The sequence below is a fragment of the Hemicordylus capensis genome, chromosome 1, assembly GCF_027244095.1.
Source record: "Hemicordylus capensis ecotype Gifberg chromosome 1, rHemCap1.1.pri, whole genome shotgun sequence".
Lineage (NCBI taxonomy): Eukaryota > Metazoa > Chordata > Lepidosauria > Squamata > Cordylidae > Hemicordylus > Hemicordylus capensis.
The window spans coordinates 443,273,764-443,289,780 of record NC_069657.1 but is presented as its reverse complement, the minus strand read 5'-3'; the positions used below and the strand labels follow the sequence as shown (position 1 = coordinate 443,289,780).

Sequence of the window (16,017 nt, the reverse complement as noted above, 5' to 3'; positions counted from 1 at the left end):
GGTGTGAAGAACATGCTATACACTTCTGCATATAATTGCTTATTTTGAACTCAACTTGGAAGTCCACCAGGTCCACTTGAAAAGAGAGTTGATTAAATCTTGGCATGATCTCTTTGATAAGTGTCATTTTGTTGGCCACTAAGGTGGGGATGGTTTGCAGATAAGTTAGTTGGACTTCTTTCCATAACCTGGGGGAAAACAAGCTGGGAGAACTCTCAGTAATTCAAACAGAAGATATTGTACCTTCCTGAGTCTTTAGAATTTGTTGTTGATACCTTTTGATTATAAGGCATTGTTCAAATGACAGAGATTTGGCAGACTTTTAATTATGTTGGATTTCTCTGGAGAGCTTTATTCAAATTTTGCAAGAAGTCCCACCAATTGATGGCAATAGACAGTTGCTCAACATCTCCCCATGGTGTCTCCTATGTCATCCTATTGTGTTAGATTTGGAGAAAGGTGCAGTCACTTCACTTATAACAATACGTGTATTTTCCCTGCTGCTTTCATCCTAGATTCTGCTTTATTGTTCTTTGGTGTCTTGCCATCTTGGGAATGTAAATGAGCTGATGGAAGTTGTTGGATCTTGTTACATGGGGAACTTCCCTCATTGACCAGGTTTGGTCTCCCTTTATCTCCTGGATGTTGTTGCCATGCCATGAGCATCAGGAGGTGATAGTAGCCAGAGTGGCTTCCATCAACGACTTGCTAGTGCAGTGTTCTTCATTGTAACGCCCAGGGGCCAGTGATGACCCCCATCAGTTCTGTCTCCCTGACTAATTGTTTATTGGGCCTCTATAAAGTTTCCGCCAGAGCTGAATACTCCACACAGCACCCTCCCTCCACCAGCACCACACAGAGATGACCATTCCCACTGTGCAGATGGACCCTCTTGGGCCTCTGCACCATTTTGGAAGGCATGCACAGAGTGCTGGAAAGTGTAGCCCTTCCCAGTGCTTATCTCTTAGAGCCTTTAATATGTATGTATGTATTTAATACCCTGCCCAAACTTACGTCTCTGGGAGGCTAGAAGGCTCCATTTCTCTTCTAGGGCTCCCCCAGCAACAAGAAATGCACAGCACAGTGGGAAATGGCTCTCGTGTTGGCCCCTGCCTGAAGCATAGTGATGATCACTGTGCTAGTGTTTCCTTCAATCCTCGTTTGTACCATTGTAGTTGTGAAATTGGGCTATTGCAGTATGGAGTGACTTAGTATGCATTTGTAAATTACAGCTAGTGCAGAACAGGGTAGCTTGCTACCTTACAAGAAAGGATAATGGCATTTGCACTAATTTCCAGTTGCCTTCCAGACATGATGATAAATACCTTTTAAAACTTAGAACATTCTAAATTGTTTAGACCCGACAGATCTGCTGGTGGACAAGGGCATCCGTGTGTAGGTTCTCTCCTCTCATGTGCTCCATCGGGCACTTGCCAAAGCTTCAGCATTCTGTGGAGGCCTGGTAAAACCCTTCTATTTAGGTTGCTGAATGCTCATGGATAAGACTAATTAGATTTTGATCTTTCAGGGATTGGAAATTTAATATTTAAAGTTCGATTTAAAATCTATTATGACAGTTGGCTTATTTGGCATGGAGTAGGTGAAACATCTAAATGACTCCCTTTTTAGAAAGTGGCTAGACCTAAAGCTGCCTCTTGGTGTTCTCTCCTTTCCCCTCCCTGCTGCTGTCCGCCCCCTTGCCTTCCAAGAGCATAACACATGGAGGAGATATTTCTACTACTTGCCAACAACTGTGTTTTGGAAACAATTTCCTCCTTTATTTTGACCCTTGCTGTTGCTGCTGTGGCAACATGAAGTTTGGTGTGCTTTTTTGAAGTTTCTTGCTGCCAGTGGTAGAAACACTGTGTGAGTAGATGTTGGGTGAATCTCTTTTCAGGCTGGGAGAGCTGTGAGCAGAAATAGATGGAACAGAGTTGTATGCATGACTAAGATCTTGCTTGTTTTTACTTGATGGCTGAGGTTGAGCCCTAGGTCTCACAAATTTTCAACAAATAAATAAATAAATAAAATAGGAGCCAGCCCCAAACCTTAGGAGCTAGACAATGGATACTTGGCAAAATTTTTGGACTCAGTGATAGCCTGATCTCTGAAACGGGGAGGGTGAATGGACTACTTTCCCCCTTTACAAGTAACATACTTGGAAGAAAAACGAGGCTCCCTGGAACAAATAGGGATTTTACTAAATAACTCTGCCTCTGAATATCCTAGTCTAGACACAATAGCATCCTGGCACCTGGGATTTGTCAAGCCCTGGCCCAAGATCTTGTGTGTGCCCAGGGATTGTTTTAACTTTCTCCTTTGAATAAGTTTTCTCTCCTCCCCAGTCCCAGGGAGGGAGGGAGAGTGAACCTATTGTCATGTGGCAAGTTGCTTTTGTAGCTCACCTCGGTTTCACAAGCTGCTTCACTCATGTCATAGTAGACTGCTGAGTGAGAAATAGAACTTCAAAGCATACAGAATTCATTGTGTGGCTCTTTGCAGCTTCCCATTTTAGAGATTATCCATTCTACAAATGCTTCTCTCAAACACTGTAAAGGACAGAAGTGCAGAGTAAACATGGGTAATGTGCTGTTGTCATAGGTACCATAAAAACATAGAGGCCCTGCTGAATCAGGCCATGGGCCATCTAGTCCAGCATCCTGCTTCCCACAGTGGCTAACTAGGTGTCTCTGGGAAGCCCAGAAGTGGGACATGTGAGCAGACAGTCTTCTCTCATTCTTGATTTCCCAACAACAGGCATACTGCTTCTGAATATTTGCAGGAATATGCCCTGCTTGCTGTAGTCTGTCCTGCAATAACAACTCGGCTGGTGGTTTTTAAATTACTTTTCAAGGTTTTTATTAAAACTTATAGAAACCGAGCAGTTACAAATCCCGAAGAAATCATTACTCAGTACTTGATATTAGCCAGTGCAGTTCCTTTTCCTGCAAAACTAAGCAAGTCCTTTGTTCCATGAACTGTCCAAACAAGTAACTGTGTTTCTTAAATTATTGTTGTCATACTTGTCACCTCTACTTCCTTAAAGATTATCAAGATTTTATTTTCTGTACTTCACCAATTTGGATCCTGGGACCCTCTTGTATATTCAAATACCAAAGGGAGAAAGTCCAGGTAGTTTTGACTGTGGCATTTTTCATTATCACTGTTACTGTTAAAGCCATAAAAACTACTAAGTTCTGTACAAAGGTAAAATGAACACCATGTTTCTGGTGTGTTAAATGAGTGACTACGGTGGAAATAATAATTGATGCTGGTTGGCTCTTTGGAGGAGTTAACAAAATTGCTGTTTTGTCTCCCTATGTTGTAGTAATAGAAAATGAAGCCGTAAGACCATTTTAATCATTTCTCACACACATTAGTATGTGCTACATTTTTAACTACATAAAGGAAAAAGAAAACCACTCCTACCTCAAATTGCTTCGTTGAAAATATCAGTATAATGTTCCTTTCCAAAATGGAGGAAAGCCACAGCACTCAGACCTTGGGCCATATGGCTGCCATCTGGAAGCTCCAAGCTAGATGACAATTGTATGGAGGGGAGGCTCCCAGAAGAGTTCCTTCTAAGGCGTGCCTGCGCCGCACTGACACATTTTTGTCTGCTCAGTTAATTTTAGATCCCGCTCAGGTTGAATCTGGAAGGCTGTGTTCTGAATGCACATGCGCACACTCTCTTGATACTACCATCCAGAACAAAACTCAGTCCACACACAGATGAAAAAAATCAGAGAGAACACTGGCTCCCAGTATATGTCCTAAGCATGACAGTATGTGACAAAATTAGTTAACTATTGGGTGTGGAGAAGAGTACCTAAGAAGGTAGCCTGCTACTAGTGTGGGGTGGGTAGAACAGCATATAACCAGTCTTGCAGACTGATATTTTAGATACTCCATAAAGCAAATAGAAATGCATGAGATACTGTTGGTTTGCAAAGTCATCTGGAGCAATCTGCTCCAGTAGCTCCAGAGACTCCAGTATGCTTTTTGTGCTCCCTTTCCCCCCCTGCTTTTAGCACCCTGCACTGGATTGTTGGGCTTGATTTAGAAGGGCTGATGTAGCAGTGGTTGTAGCTTGTGAGAAGGGTCCCCTTCAACTTACTGTGTTCCTGTTTTTTGTTCTTGATCAGTAGCAGTATAATAATGCCTAATACTTTTCCTGAGTGCACATGCACATATGTTGTTTTAGCTATCTGTACAACTATTCCACAAGGTAGGCCATCCTTTCCCCATGCTGCAGAGTTGGGGGAATCATCTCAGATAATCATATTGAGCAGTTTTGTTTGTTGCATCATAAAGGGGCAAATGCAAGAGATGATAGGAAAATGCACTGATGGACTTAGAGCTTCCTACTGAAACAGAAGCTGCCACAACTTCAAAACTGGATTTCTAATATTTCCGGGGTTTACATGGGTGATCGGCTATCTGAGAGTAGCTGATGTCAGCACAGTGATACAAACTAAGGTATGGCACAGTTGATACACTAGACAGTCAAGTGTGAAGAGGTGGCATGTGCCGTATGATCTTGTGCCTATGTTGAGATCACCTGAGGATTAAACAGGTGGGGATATAAGGAACTGTCCTATGCATAGTGGTACCAGTTAATTTTGCTATCAATCCTGACTGGTATGTTTGAATCCTTTTCCATGTCTCAAGCAGAGGTATTTCCCAGAACCTGGATGGAGAAGGAGAAGCAGTGGCAAAATTGCGGAGAGTCAGATTCAATGCATGCGCGCGCACACACACCCAGTACATGCTGCACACAGTTGCATTCAGGGGAAAGGGTGGTGGCTGTACAGTTGCTAGTCTACTTAAAACAATGGTGAGAGAATAAATCAAGCTACTAGCTGTGATCTGAATTATGACTTCATTGCACAGATGTTGGTAAATATGGACCAACAACTTCTTAACGGGCATAAGTTGACCATTGACTGAGAGAGCTGTTTTTGGTAAACAGTATTCTAATTTTTTAAAAAAAAATCACACCAAATTGTGTATTAGATTATTTGGGCAAGCTGAAAAACATTCAGGGACTGTAAATCCTTGGCCTTTCTTTTAGAAGACAGGTGTGAAAAATAGACAGTACATACAAGGTTATAAAGGCCAAGTTGCAACAGTACAAAATATCTGTCTGCATCTACGAGACTAGAGATCTTATTTACGTCACAATATAACGATTACTGTATCCTACAGGAAGATGAAAAGTTCTTGTCTGAAGTCTTTGCACAACTAACTGATGAAGCTACTGATGATGACAAAAGGCGTGAACTGGTAAGTCTGGTTAGAGGACTTTCATTTGGGAGGTCTGGGTTTGCTGCTGTACTACAGCCATAATTCCTGCTAATTTTTCAGGGTCTTTTGCTGGCATGACAATTTCAAGAGGACTATGAAGTGGGGTGGGTTATCTAATTAACAGGATGTGTATTCAAGTGTTCACAGTTTTTAAGTTTAAATTTGGCATGGCTTTAGTGAGACATGGAGTTCTGTCCTGCAGTTGATATAAAGCAGTGAACGGCAAGAGAGCATGATGAAGCACTGCAGTAGCCCTTCACATACTTAAGTTTTTTTTAGAGATGCACCTATGATTTTGCAGTATCCCCTAAAGCATATTAATGAGTCAGACACATGTCTAGAAACATGTATCATACATGTAAGCTCATCTGAGATCCTGGGTTGGCTGCAGCTTCCAGTCAATTGTACACTTGGCTTCTGGAGTTCAGGCAGCCAGGCAAGCCTTGGAGGACTGTTAGCAGCAGGAAGAGGAATGCAGACAGGGCTGGGGCAGCTTCAGGAGAGAATCCATCTATCACTCCAAAATCGACAAAAGAGCTGGAGATCAAGAGAATGCAGCAAGAAATGGCTGAGTTGCATAGACAGTTTAAGAAATCAAAGTTGTCATTGCCTGACCCAGTTAGTTTGGTGTGAGTGATCTGATGGCAGCTTCAAAGGGGGACCTGGGAAGATTGCGACCCCCAAAACCAAGCCAGTTGATTTCCACTTCCGCACAGCGGAGAAGATGAAGCAGTGTGGGGAAAGTCAACATGGGGCTGAATATAAGGAGCTGGATTTTGCAGCTACGCTGAGGAAATGCTCCCCATCTCTGGTGGCAGGGGAGCCCACCACACCTTTAGACTAGGATGTCTACCTGGAGGGGCTTCAGCTGAGGAGGAATCTTGAATGGTACGCCTCTCAGGAAATGTGTGGCATTTGTCCACCAGTGCAGTGAGGCCAAGACTTTCCGTGGTATTATGAGACGCTTGTTTTGTGGATTGTGCATGGTGCAGAAGGAGCGGAGAAACCACAGTTGCAGAGTGCACATCCACAGCTTTGCATATGGTACTGTGGTGGTACAAGATGCCATTAAGCCCAGGAGCATCTGTATCGCCCTTGCCTTTTGAAGTGGTTTTGATTGAAAGTTGTCTATCATGGTGCAAATGCGTTGGTACCTCTCCTCTGGCAAATATGCCCTCTGTTGTACCGTATCGAGTCGTGTGCTGATGTATTGTAGGCGATTTTTTCCCATTGATTTGGATCCCCAAATTGGTCAGCAACGCCCTCACTTCCTCTATGTCACTGAGTAGTTGCAGTTTGGTTTTGGCTGTCAGGAGCCAATCGTCGAGGTACGGGTAAACAGAGAGGCCTAATACTCCTCTTTTTCTCCACGCTTCTGAAGAAGCCTGCCTTGGATCCCTCAGAGTTAAGCAGCTACAGGCCTGTCTTCAACCTTCCGTGGCTGGGCCAGGTGATTAAGAGGGTGGTGGCTTCAGGCGCGTAACAATGATAGGGCAAGGGGAGACAGTTGTCTGGGGGCCCCACTGCCTGGAGGGGCACCCCAGAGGCACCTCATGTGACTCCCCATTGCCCCCTGCCCAGCCCCATAGCCTCTCAGCCACTTGCCCTCTTCGCCGTCTCTCCTGCTTGTTCTGCTGGCCCGCAATCGAAGCAGCCGGCAAGCTGCAAAGAGCTCCTTTTCTCCCGCCTCTCAGCTGATCGGCGGGTGGGCGGGGCTTCCACGGAGGCCTCCGTGTAGGCCGCAGTGAAGCCTGAACTCGAGTAGGGCCCAAGCAAGCCAGGAAGGAGGAGGCAGCCAGAGTGTTCTCTGCAGCAGAAGACCCCTTGCTGCCCTGCTTAACCCAGACCAGCATTTGCCAGGTAGAGTGTGAACTCCTTTTTGTGGTTACCTTTCCCGCCCCCCATATATATAGGGATCTGCTTGCCATAGGGCTTGGATGGGGGGGGGGAGGGACCGAGAAGTCTCTGAATATTTATTTTGAAACAGCTTGGAAAATTTGCTGACTTAAAAAAATTATCTAAAAAGTCCTATAAGTGGCTTGTTTCATGGCAGAAAATTGCAAAAACTTCTGGAACAGTATTTTATTAATTTTATTTATTCATTCATTCATTTATAAATGCACTTATGTTCAAGTTGTTTTGCAACCCAGAAGGTCTGAGTGAGAACTGTGAAGCATGTGTGGTGCTTTTATTTTATTTTTCTTGTGTGTGAACTGCTCCCCAATAACTTGCAGGGACTTCAGGGTAAATCTGGCCAACATGTGAATGCAGCACCTCCATTCCAGAGGAGATGTGTCTTAAAGGGCTTTAAAAGCCTCCTGTGAAAAACCTCCTGCAATCAAACTTGACTGAATTTGTTCAGAATTCTGAGAAAACAAACATAGGTTCACCCTTCATGGTTGAAAGTCTCCTTTGCTAATCTGCAGCGAGGGGCCCATTTTAATAATTCATCTTTCTAGTGTGTTCTAGGCATTAAAAGTAATACAAATGTATAGTACTCAATGTATATCACTATATATTGTGACGTGTGTGTGTGTATTCAGTGAAATGTATTTGCAGGCAGCATACTTATTTTGGAATATCAGACTTAAATCCTTGGGGGCCTGGGGTGTGCGGAGGCCCTGGACTTTCGGGGGGGGGCCCATTTTAAAATCTTGTCTCTGGGCCCACTCCAACCTTGCTACGCCCCTGGGTGGCTTCCCAGCTCCAGGTGGGGAAGGAAACTTTGAGGAAACTGATTATCTAGACCCATTTCAAACTGGTTTTTGGGCGGGCTATGGGGTGCAGTCTGCCTTGGCCGGCCTAATAGATGATCTTCAATGGGGTACTGACAGAAGAAGTGTGACTCTGTTTGGTCCTTATGGATCTCTCAGCAGCCTTCGATACTATTTACCATCTTTCTGGAACGTGTGGGGGGTGGGAGGCACTGCTTTACAGTGGCTTCGCTCCTACCTTACGGGAAGAATCCAGGTGGTGTTTCTTGGAGATGTTGGTTGTTTAAAATATGAACTTTCCTATGGTGTCCCTCAGGGCTCCATCTTATTATTATGATTATTTATTCAATTTCTATACCGCCCTTCCAAAAATGTCTCAGAGATGTTACACAGAGATCTTGTCTCCGATGTTGTTTAACATCTACATGAAGCCTCTGGGAGAGATCAGATTCAGGGTGTTATCAGTATGCTGATGACACCCAGATCTATTTCTCCATGTCAGTCTCATCAGGAGAAGATATAACCTCCCAAAATGCCTGCCTAGAGACGGTGATAGGCTGGATGAGGGATAACAAACTGAGGCTGAATCCAGATAAGACGGAGGTACTTATTGTGCAGGGTTGGAACTTGAGAGATGATTATTATCTGCTAGTTCTCGATGGTGTCATACTCCCCCGGAAGGTACACAGTCTGGGGGTGCTTCTGGATCCAAACCTTTCCCTGGTATCTCGGGTTGAGGCGGTGGCCAGAGGTGCTTTGTACCAGCTTCAGCTGATATGCCAGCTGCATCAGTTTCTTGAGATGAACGACCTCAGAATGGTGGTACAGTTAGTTAGTTGTTTATTTACGATCTTAGATCAAATGAGAATGGTGGTACATATGCTGGTAATCTCCAGACTGGACTTCTGCAATACACTCTGTGTGGAACTGACTTTGTATGTTGTCCGGAAACTGCAGTTGGTACAGCCAGGTTGGTCTCTGGGTCATCTCAGAGAGACCATATCACTCCTGTGTTGAAAGAGCTACACTGACTACCAATAAGCTTCCGGGCAAAATACAAGGCGCTGGTAAACTACCTTTAAAGCCCTAAACAGCTTCAGCTCTGGGTTTTTAAGGGAATGTCGTCTTCGCCATGAGCCCCATCGCTCATTGAGATCTTCTAGAGAGGTACATCTACAGTTGCTCCCATCTTGTCTGGTGGCTGTTTGGACGGGCCTTCTCTGTTGTTGCCTCTTGCCCACCGCCAGCACTTATTTTCGGTCGGCCAGCTGGCCACATGCCCTCCCACTGGCCGCCTCGGCCCCCCTCCTCCTCCCACCCACCATCCAGCCCGGCACCTCCCGCCGCTGGCTGCCTTTTCTCACCATCCGGCTCACTGCTTCCTCCAGCCTGCCGCCACAGTTCCTCCCGGCAGCCAGCTGGCCCACTGCCGCGTTTCCTCTTGGCTGCTGGCCTGCCTGCCGCTTCCTCTGGCCGTCCGCCGCCACACTTCCGTTTCCTTCCACGTCACTATCCAGGCAGCTGCTCATGAACTCTCACGAGAGCTGCCACATATGGGATTTGCGAGAGGTACATTTAGGAGAATGATAGATAGAAAATAAATAAATCTGGTATTAACTGGGCCCTGATTTTAGTTATTTTACCTATTAACGTTATGTTTCATGGTGGTTTTACTGTTGGCCACCCCAAGTGGTATTGCTCTGGAGGGATGGGATATAAATATCTTAAATAAATAAACCAACCCAGATTTCCTACAGTGTAATGTGTGGAAAGGCCCACAGTCATGACTGCATGTGTGTCTACAGTGTATGTTTTGGCAACCTGCAACTCCAGCTGCTCCGTTCAGAGTGTGTTTTGCAGCTAAGTTCTGCAGATGTGAGGGCAATAGTACTCCAGGACAGGAACCAACCTGCAGCAGACTGTAGTGGGGAAACATCTTTTCCCACTTCTGTGGTTGTTACTGTTGAATGCCCTTCTGTTCTACCTCTTCAGCTTCTGTATCCCCAGACCTTGCCAAATACTCCACTCCCTCTGAGACCTGCACCTTGCTGCAGAATAACACACACACTCCAAGCTGTAATTGCATTATAAAAAACTGCAAGGAAATAAATAGCAGTCACTTGGTGGTTTTCTTGTCATTGTTTTCCTTCCTTTGGACTTTGCAGGAGGCAGCACCCTTTCCAAACACTGTTGTTTGTTTTTTGTTAAAAGGTAGGATGCCTCTTCCAGTGTTCTCATGCATATGTAGGCAGTTCTGTAGCTTTAATCTCAAAATTTTGGAACAACTACATTCCACTGTACTGTCACCTTCTGTAGAATATTGCTGCAGTAAAAGCATGTTGGTTAAATTTTTATCCCACACTTCTCTAAAGAGCTCGGAGGCATGCATTATTCTCCCCCCCCCGCAATTATTCTCAAAGCAACATTGTGAGGTAAGTTAGGTTGAGAGAGCATGACTAGCCCAAGATCACACCCAGTGAGCTCCATAAATGATTGGAATTCAGCTCTGCCTGGTCCTAGTCTAACAACAATACCACACTGACTCCCATAATTTATACAATCCTCCTACAGTATTCAGAGCAATCTGGATTTCTTCATTGCATAGAAGTTCTGAATGTTAATTGGGTCCTTAAAAATCCTTATCTCTGTATGCAAAGGTTGTTGGGAGACAAAGGAGAATGACCTTTCATTGTGCTAATTTGCTACTTCTATTGCCTTTTATTATCTGAAAAATGATATGCTGTTTGTGTTGAACTTGTTATGATATCAGTATTAGTAGCAGTTTATCAGTGATGTATTGATATTTACTGTGTTGGAATTTCTTTCATGTCCTACAGGTCAACTTCTTCAAGGAGTTTTGTGCATTTTCTCAAACATTACAACCTCAGAACAGAGACACTTTTTTCAAAACATTGGCAAAGTTAGGAATACTTCCTGCTCTTGAAATAGTAATGGTAAGTTGAGTTCCAAACTACACTTTGGTTTTTTTCAGTAGTTCAGATTTAATATGTTTGTGTTCCCTTGAAACTTTGAAATGACTATTGTATTTAGTTTGGAGCACACGTCTGAGGAGCCCTGACTCACATTGTGGTTAACTTGCACTTGTGGAACTACTTTCCATTGCAAAATTGGGGGGAGATGACTTTTTCTGATCCCCCCACCCATATGTCCCTGGGGGTTGGAGGATTTTCAGGGACAGCGGAGGGAAGGGGTAATAGTGAAAAACACCCCTCCCCTCCATGTGAGCAGAAAGTACTTCTGTGAGTATAATGTTAGTCAAGGTGTGAGCCATTGTCTGCAATGAACTCTACTTGAAAGCTACAAAGTGCAAAATCTCACTACCTTGCAGTACTTTCTGTATGTAGAGCTTTTGAATAAGATCAGTACATAGATAGCTGAACATTTCCAGGCTCAATCAAATATTCAACTGGTGTATGGTGGTCTCAGGGCAGCCTCTCATCTAGACTGTAACAACTTCAGCATAGTGCTGAGCTCAGAATGCCAGCATATTGAGGTTGATTATATATTCTGCAATGGAATTCTGCTTGGGCAAGCCAGGGGAGGAGTGATTTTTGCCAAAACAAAACAACAACAACCCATAGCCCCAAAAATCTGTTCCTGGGGGTCTCCCAACTCTTAGGGACATATTTGAGGGGGGACACGGGATTGCAGAAGGAAGAGGAAATTGGTTGAAATCACTTGTCGGGATGCCGCGTTACCTGGTTGCCTGTGTGACTCTGTAGAGTCCAGTGGGGAATGTGGTGTCCCTCCTTTCTGCCTTCGGCCTTCCCCCGAAGGGCTGGGGGTTGGATGGTTCCAGGCTGGTCAAGTCCAGGTGGGATTGAGCAGGTGAGGCAGGGAGAGCTGCAGAGAACAGCTCCAGTGGGGCTACCATGTTGGAAGTGGCTGGAAGTGAGACCAGGAAGGGGGCAGGGCTTGGAGTAGACTTTGTCAGCTCTGTACTAGGGCATTTAAAGCCAAGGCAGCTGAGGATGAGGGCTGCTCAGGAGCATGGGAGACCTCAGCTGTTCTCACCCTGGGATTCTGGAGTCAAAGGGCCAGGAACACACCACTTACCCCTTGGAGCATGACATCACCCTTGGACCGAGTGGAAGGAAGATCAAGTGTGGATGATGCTCATTGTTTTAAAATCTTAGTATATTTGATATTTTGAGTGCTTCTTTTTGGAGTTAAAAAAATGGCATGAAAATCCCAAAATGAGTACTGTGGTGAATGGTGGTACATAAGCATGAATGGACAGATTGGCTGTTCTCCTTGTTGCCATCCAGTGGTCCAGACAGTGGCGTGCTCTCCTGTCCATCCACTAGGAGGTTGTTTTCAGAAGAAAAACTTGGCTAGAAGTTAGAGTAAAAGGCACCTCTCACTACTTCGCCTTTTAGTGAAGAGTTGCAGACCTGGTTTGGTCTGCTCAACCAGTTCAGTGTGGTCCATGTGAGATTTTGATTATGTACCCAGAAGTGAGTAAAGCTGTGCATCTGCAAGTTGAAAAGAGGCATTGTAGGAGTCAAATGTTCCTCTGCTTTTTAAGTTGTAGCAAGAAGTGTCATTTTGTCTTGCCGAGGAAGCATAACTCTCACGTGCTCATTATCCCCAGCTGCAGCCTCAGTCCTTTTCCACGGCTGCTTCTTTGTTCTTGTATATAGCTTATTCAGAGAGAGCTTAGAAGGAACGCTAGGAAAACAAAATGTTATGTGACCCATTGAATAATAATTGTCAGTAGTAGGTTGGATGTTACATGAGCAAATATGTAATTATTAATAGTTTACAGCTATACAGCCCTTTAGAACACTCAAACCACTCCATGTCTCAGTAGGCTGTCAACAACCCTGTAAAGGAGAGTCAGTTTTGTTCTCCCTGTGTTAAAAACAGAATGGCAAGGCTGAAAGAGAGTTGCTTGCTAAAGCTATCCTCTAAGTTCATGCCATCTGAGATTTGATCCAAGATCATCTAGGGACAAAGCTCAGTCACTTAGCCTCTATGGTATAGGTTCTGTGTTGAATCAGTGCTAGTGATTTGAATACACACATTGAATATTTCATTATTTTTATATAAATAGGTAAAAGAATAAAATAATTATCTTGCCCTAATTTATGAGATTTGAAATTTCCAACAGACAGAGAAATAAACAGGCATTAATGAAAATTAGTGCCTCTGTGTTTTCCCCCAAAAAACTTTTCCCCTTTATGTTACTGTGTCTGTCTTGTGTCACATTTTGTTTGTAGCATGTGCATTATAGCTGAGCAACTTGAACTTCATAGTTGAAATAGGGAAACTTGAATTGTTTAAAATCTGAATTATGGCCACCAGTTTCACAGAAAGCATTAGACACAATATGTAGTGGAATATTTTGCAATCCATAACTTGGAATGAAATTATTGGCTCTTTGCATATTGAATATATGAAATCAAAATTTCACTGCATTTTAACTTGTTATGACATTACTGCATCTGAAATGCTTCAGATTTCACCAAGTTGATTTTATTTATCTTTCAGGGCATGGATGATTTGCAAGTCAGATCCTCTGCGACAGATATATTTTCTTATCTGGTAGAATTCAGTCCATCCATGGTCCGGGAATTTGTAATGCAGGAAGCCCAGCAAAGTGATGATGTAAGATACATGCTTATATAATCTCATATCTTCCCATATTTCATCTATAATCTTTCCATATTTAAGGACAATAGTTAGCCCCTTAAGGCCCCTTATTATGCCAAGCTGCAGCATTAGCTCTTTTCCCCACCACCACCAAATACAAATCTAGTTGGGCGAAGGAAAACCAGTTCCTGTATACTGATGAATAATTGGGGCCAGCTGGAGATTCCCTGATGATACAGTAATGGTCAAATAGTGGGCAGGGAAACTAAAGAGATAAGTAACCAGATTGCACTGCTGTGATGAAGTTGTGGTTGAGAGCACATGAATCTGTAGAGTGTATACTCTCTGAAGGAGCCATCTGCACCGGCTCACCAGCATCTTCTCAATAGCAAGTCCTGACAGGAATGAAATGAAGAGGGTAGGCAAGAGAGACTGGGACCAACTCTTGTAACGGCACTGAGTGGTCTATGATTTTACTTGGCAGTTATGTTGAGATTTTAATTGTAATCTCCTTTAGGAGCCAAACTTAGTTGAAAAGCAGGGCATCAGTATAATAAATACAATGGGGACTGCTATTTTTCTTTTTGCAGACTTGCAGGCTCAAATGAGAGTTTTAAAGGTAACCGCTGATAGTGCAAACCTAAAGCTGTGTATAAATTATTGAATTGCGTGGAGGTCCAGAGAGGTGTGATGGAAATGGTGTTGGGATCCAGAATCTGTGTAAAGATCAGTCAAGATTGGGCTCCTACACCTTCTAGCTCAGTCGTCCCATTTCCAGATGTTGCTTAGCATCCCTGTTTAACAAATCATATAGAGTTAGTGGGAGCAAATGTATGTGCAGTATGTCTTGCACAGAGGGAAAGGGATTGCAAAATATGGACTGGAGGTTCTGACCTGGAGCTTGTCCACCTTGAGTGTGTTTGCTGTTTCATTCCTGAATATTTTGATTTTGGTATGAATTGCCCCTGGTTCTCTGAGCAAAAACGCTTCAAATAATTTAACTATTGATTATCTTCAAACGTCCTGGCAAAAGCTGGAGCTAAAGAGAAGGAATCCAGTAGCTTTGTACTACCCTCTTGTAAAGATCTCCCAGTCTTCTCTTGTGTGCACACTCTGAAAAGGCAGCCAGGTCATTGGGAGTTCTGTGAGGCATTAAGCATCTAGGCAGGCCATATTAGCCTCCTGAGCTGGCCACTGAGCTTCCTTTTCTTCCCCTACCCAGTTTGTAGATTCTTCCATGCTCTTTCCCTTAGCTAGCACTACACAATGTCCCAGCTACAATATTTCAGTAACACTGCATGCGCCATGGAAAAAACTGCACATAAACAAACTTCCATATGCAGAGTCAGGTGCAAACATTATGGAAGTAGTAGGTGTCTGTGCAACAAATTGTTCCCAGACATCAGGTATGTGGATGAGCAAGCTTGGCTAGTCAACCTAAATTCTGAATAATGTTTGTTTAGGCTGTGTGCCATCTTAACATACAGCCTCCAAAACCACAACAAATTGTTAACCTCTCAGGCACCATACATAGCAATAAAACAGGACACACACACACAAGTGAAAAAATCCTGAAAATGACAAAGTTGTGATGAGATAAGTTCAGCCCGCTCCTTTTTCTCAAGAGGGAAACAGCATCCTTGCCAGAAAGAGGTGGCTAAACTTGTAGGCTGAGTAATGGGTATCTTGAAAAAGAGTAGCAAAAATCAAAGGAATTGTTTTCTTCAGAGTGGGGGGAAATCAACTCTTGTTCAGTTCTTGAAAGCACTTGGTCTGATTTATCTTGCTTTGTTGCAGGATATCCTCCTCATCAACGTAGTCATTGAGCAAATGATCTGTGACACAGACCCCGAGCTCGGAGGTGCTGTTCAGTTAATGGGGCTCTTACGTACTCTAATCGATCCCGAGAACATGCTGGCCACAGCTAATGTAAGAAAATGGAAAGGGGTAAAGAAACTTTACTGTCTAAGAAACCTGTTAAATGAAATCTACTTGTCTTTTGGCACACACTGTAACTATTTACAAGATGCACAGTGCCTTTGCATTTCTGGCAAACATACTTTCAAGCATGTTTGTTTTTTCATAAAAAGAAATAAAAATCCACCATTCATCCATAAAGCTGGAATGGCAGTTTTGCTTCTCAGAAGTGGTTGCCCACAGCATGTTGTTTGTGTGCTTTATGAGGCAGCATTTGTGGTTTCCTCAGTCATTTTGCACCACTTTGTATTGAGTCCAAATGTTGCCTTCTGGTGGAAATAGTCCAAAAGCTTAGCCCACAAAGTTAACGATGCTTATGTTGGGTAGGCACCATCTTGGTTGTGAGCATGCGTGTGTGGCTACCACCCATGTCTTGATGAGTTCTGCTCCACAGCTGCCAGTT

At 43.7% G+C, this 16,017-nt stretch overlaps 1 protein-coding gene across 4 annotated transcripts in view; it reads left to right on the top strand.

Annotated features, from left to right (window-relative positions):
- The window catches only part of PPP4R3B (protein phosphatase 4 regulatory subunit 3B), a 47,454-nt gene that overhangs the window by 10,826 nt on the left and 20,611 nt on the right, over positions 1-16,017 (top strand). For 2 of the 4 annotated variants that reach the window (XM_053246318.1, XM_053246293.1), the window contains exons 5-8: positions 5,209-5,286; positions 10,859-10,975; positions 13,536-13,652; positions 15,435-15,584. In XM_053246318.1, the coding sequence (XP_053102293.1) occupies positions 5,209-5,286; positions 10,859-10,975; positions 13,536-13,652; positions 15,435-15,584 (462 nt within the window). The remainder of the gene's footprint in view (positions 1-5,208; positions 5,287-10,858; positions 10,976-13,535; positions 13,653-15,434; positions 15,585-16,017) is intronic. The other 2 variants (XM_053246303.1, XM_053246314.1) reach the window with 2 other exon arrangements.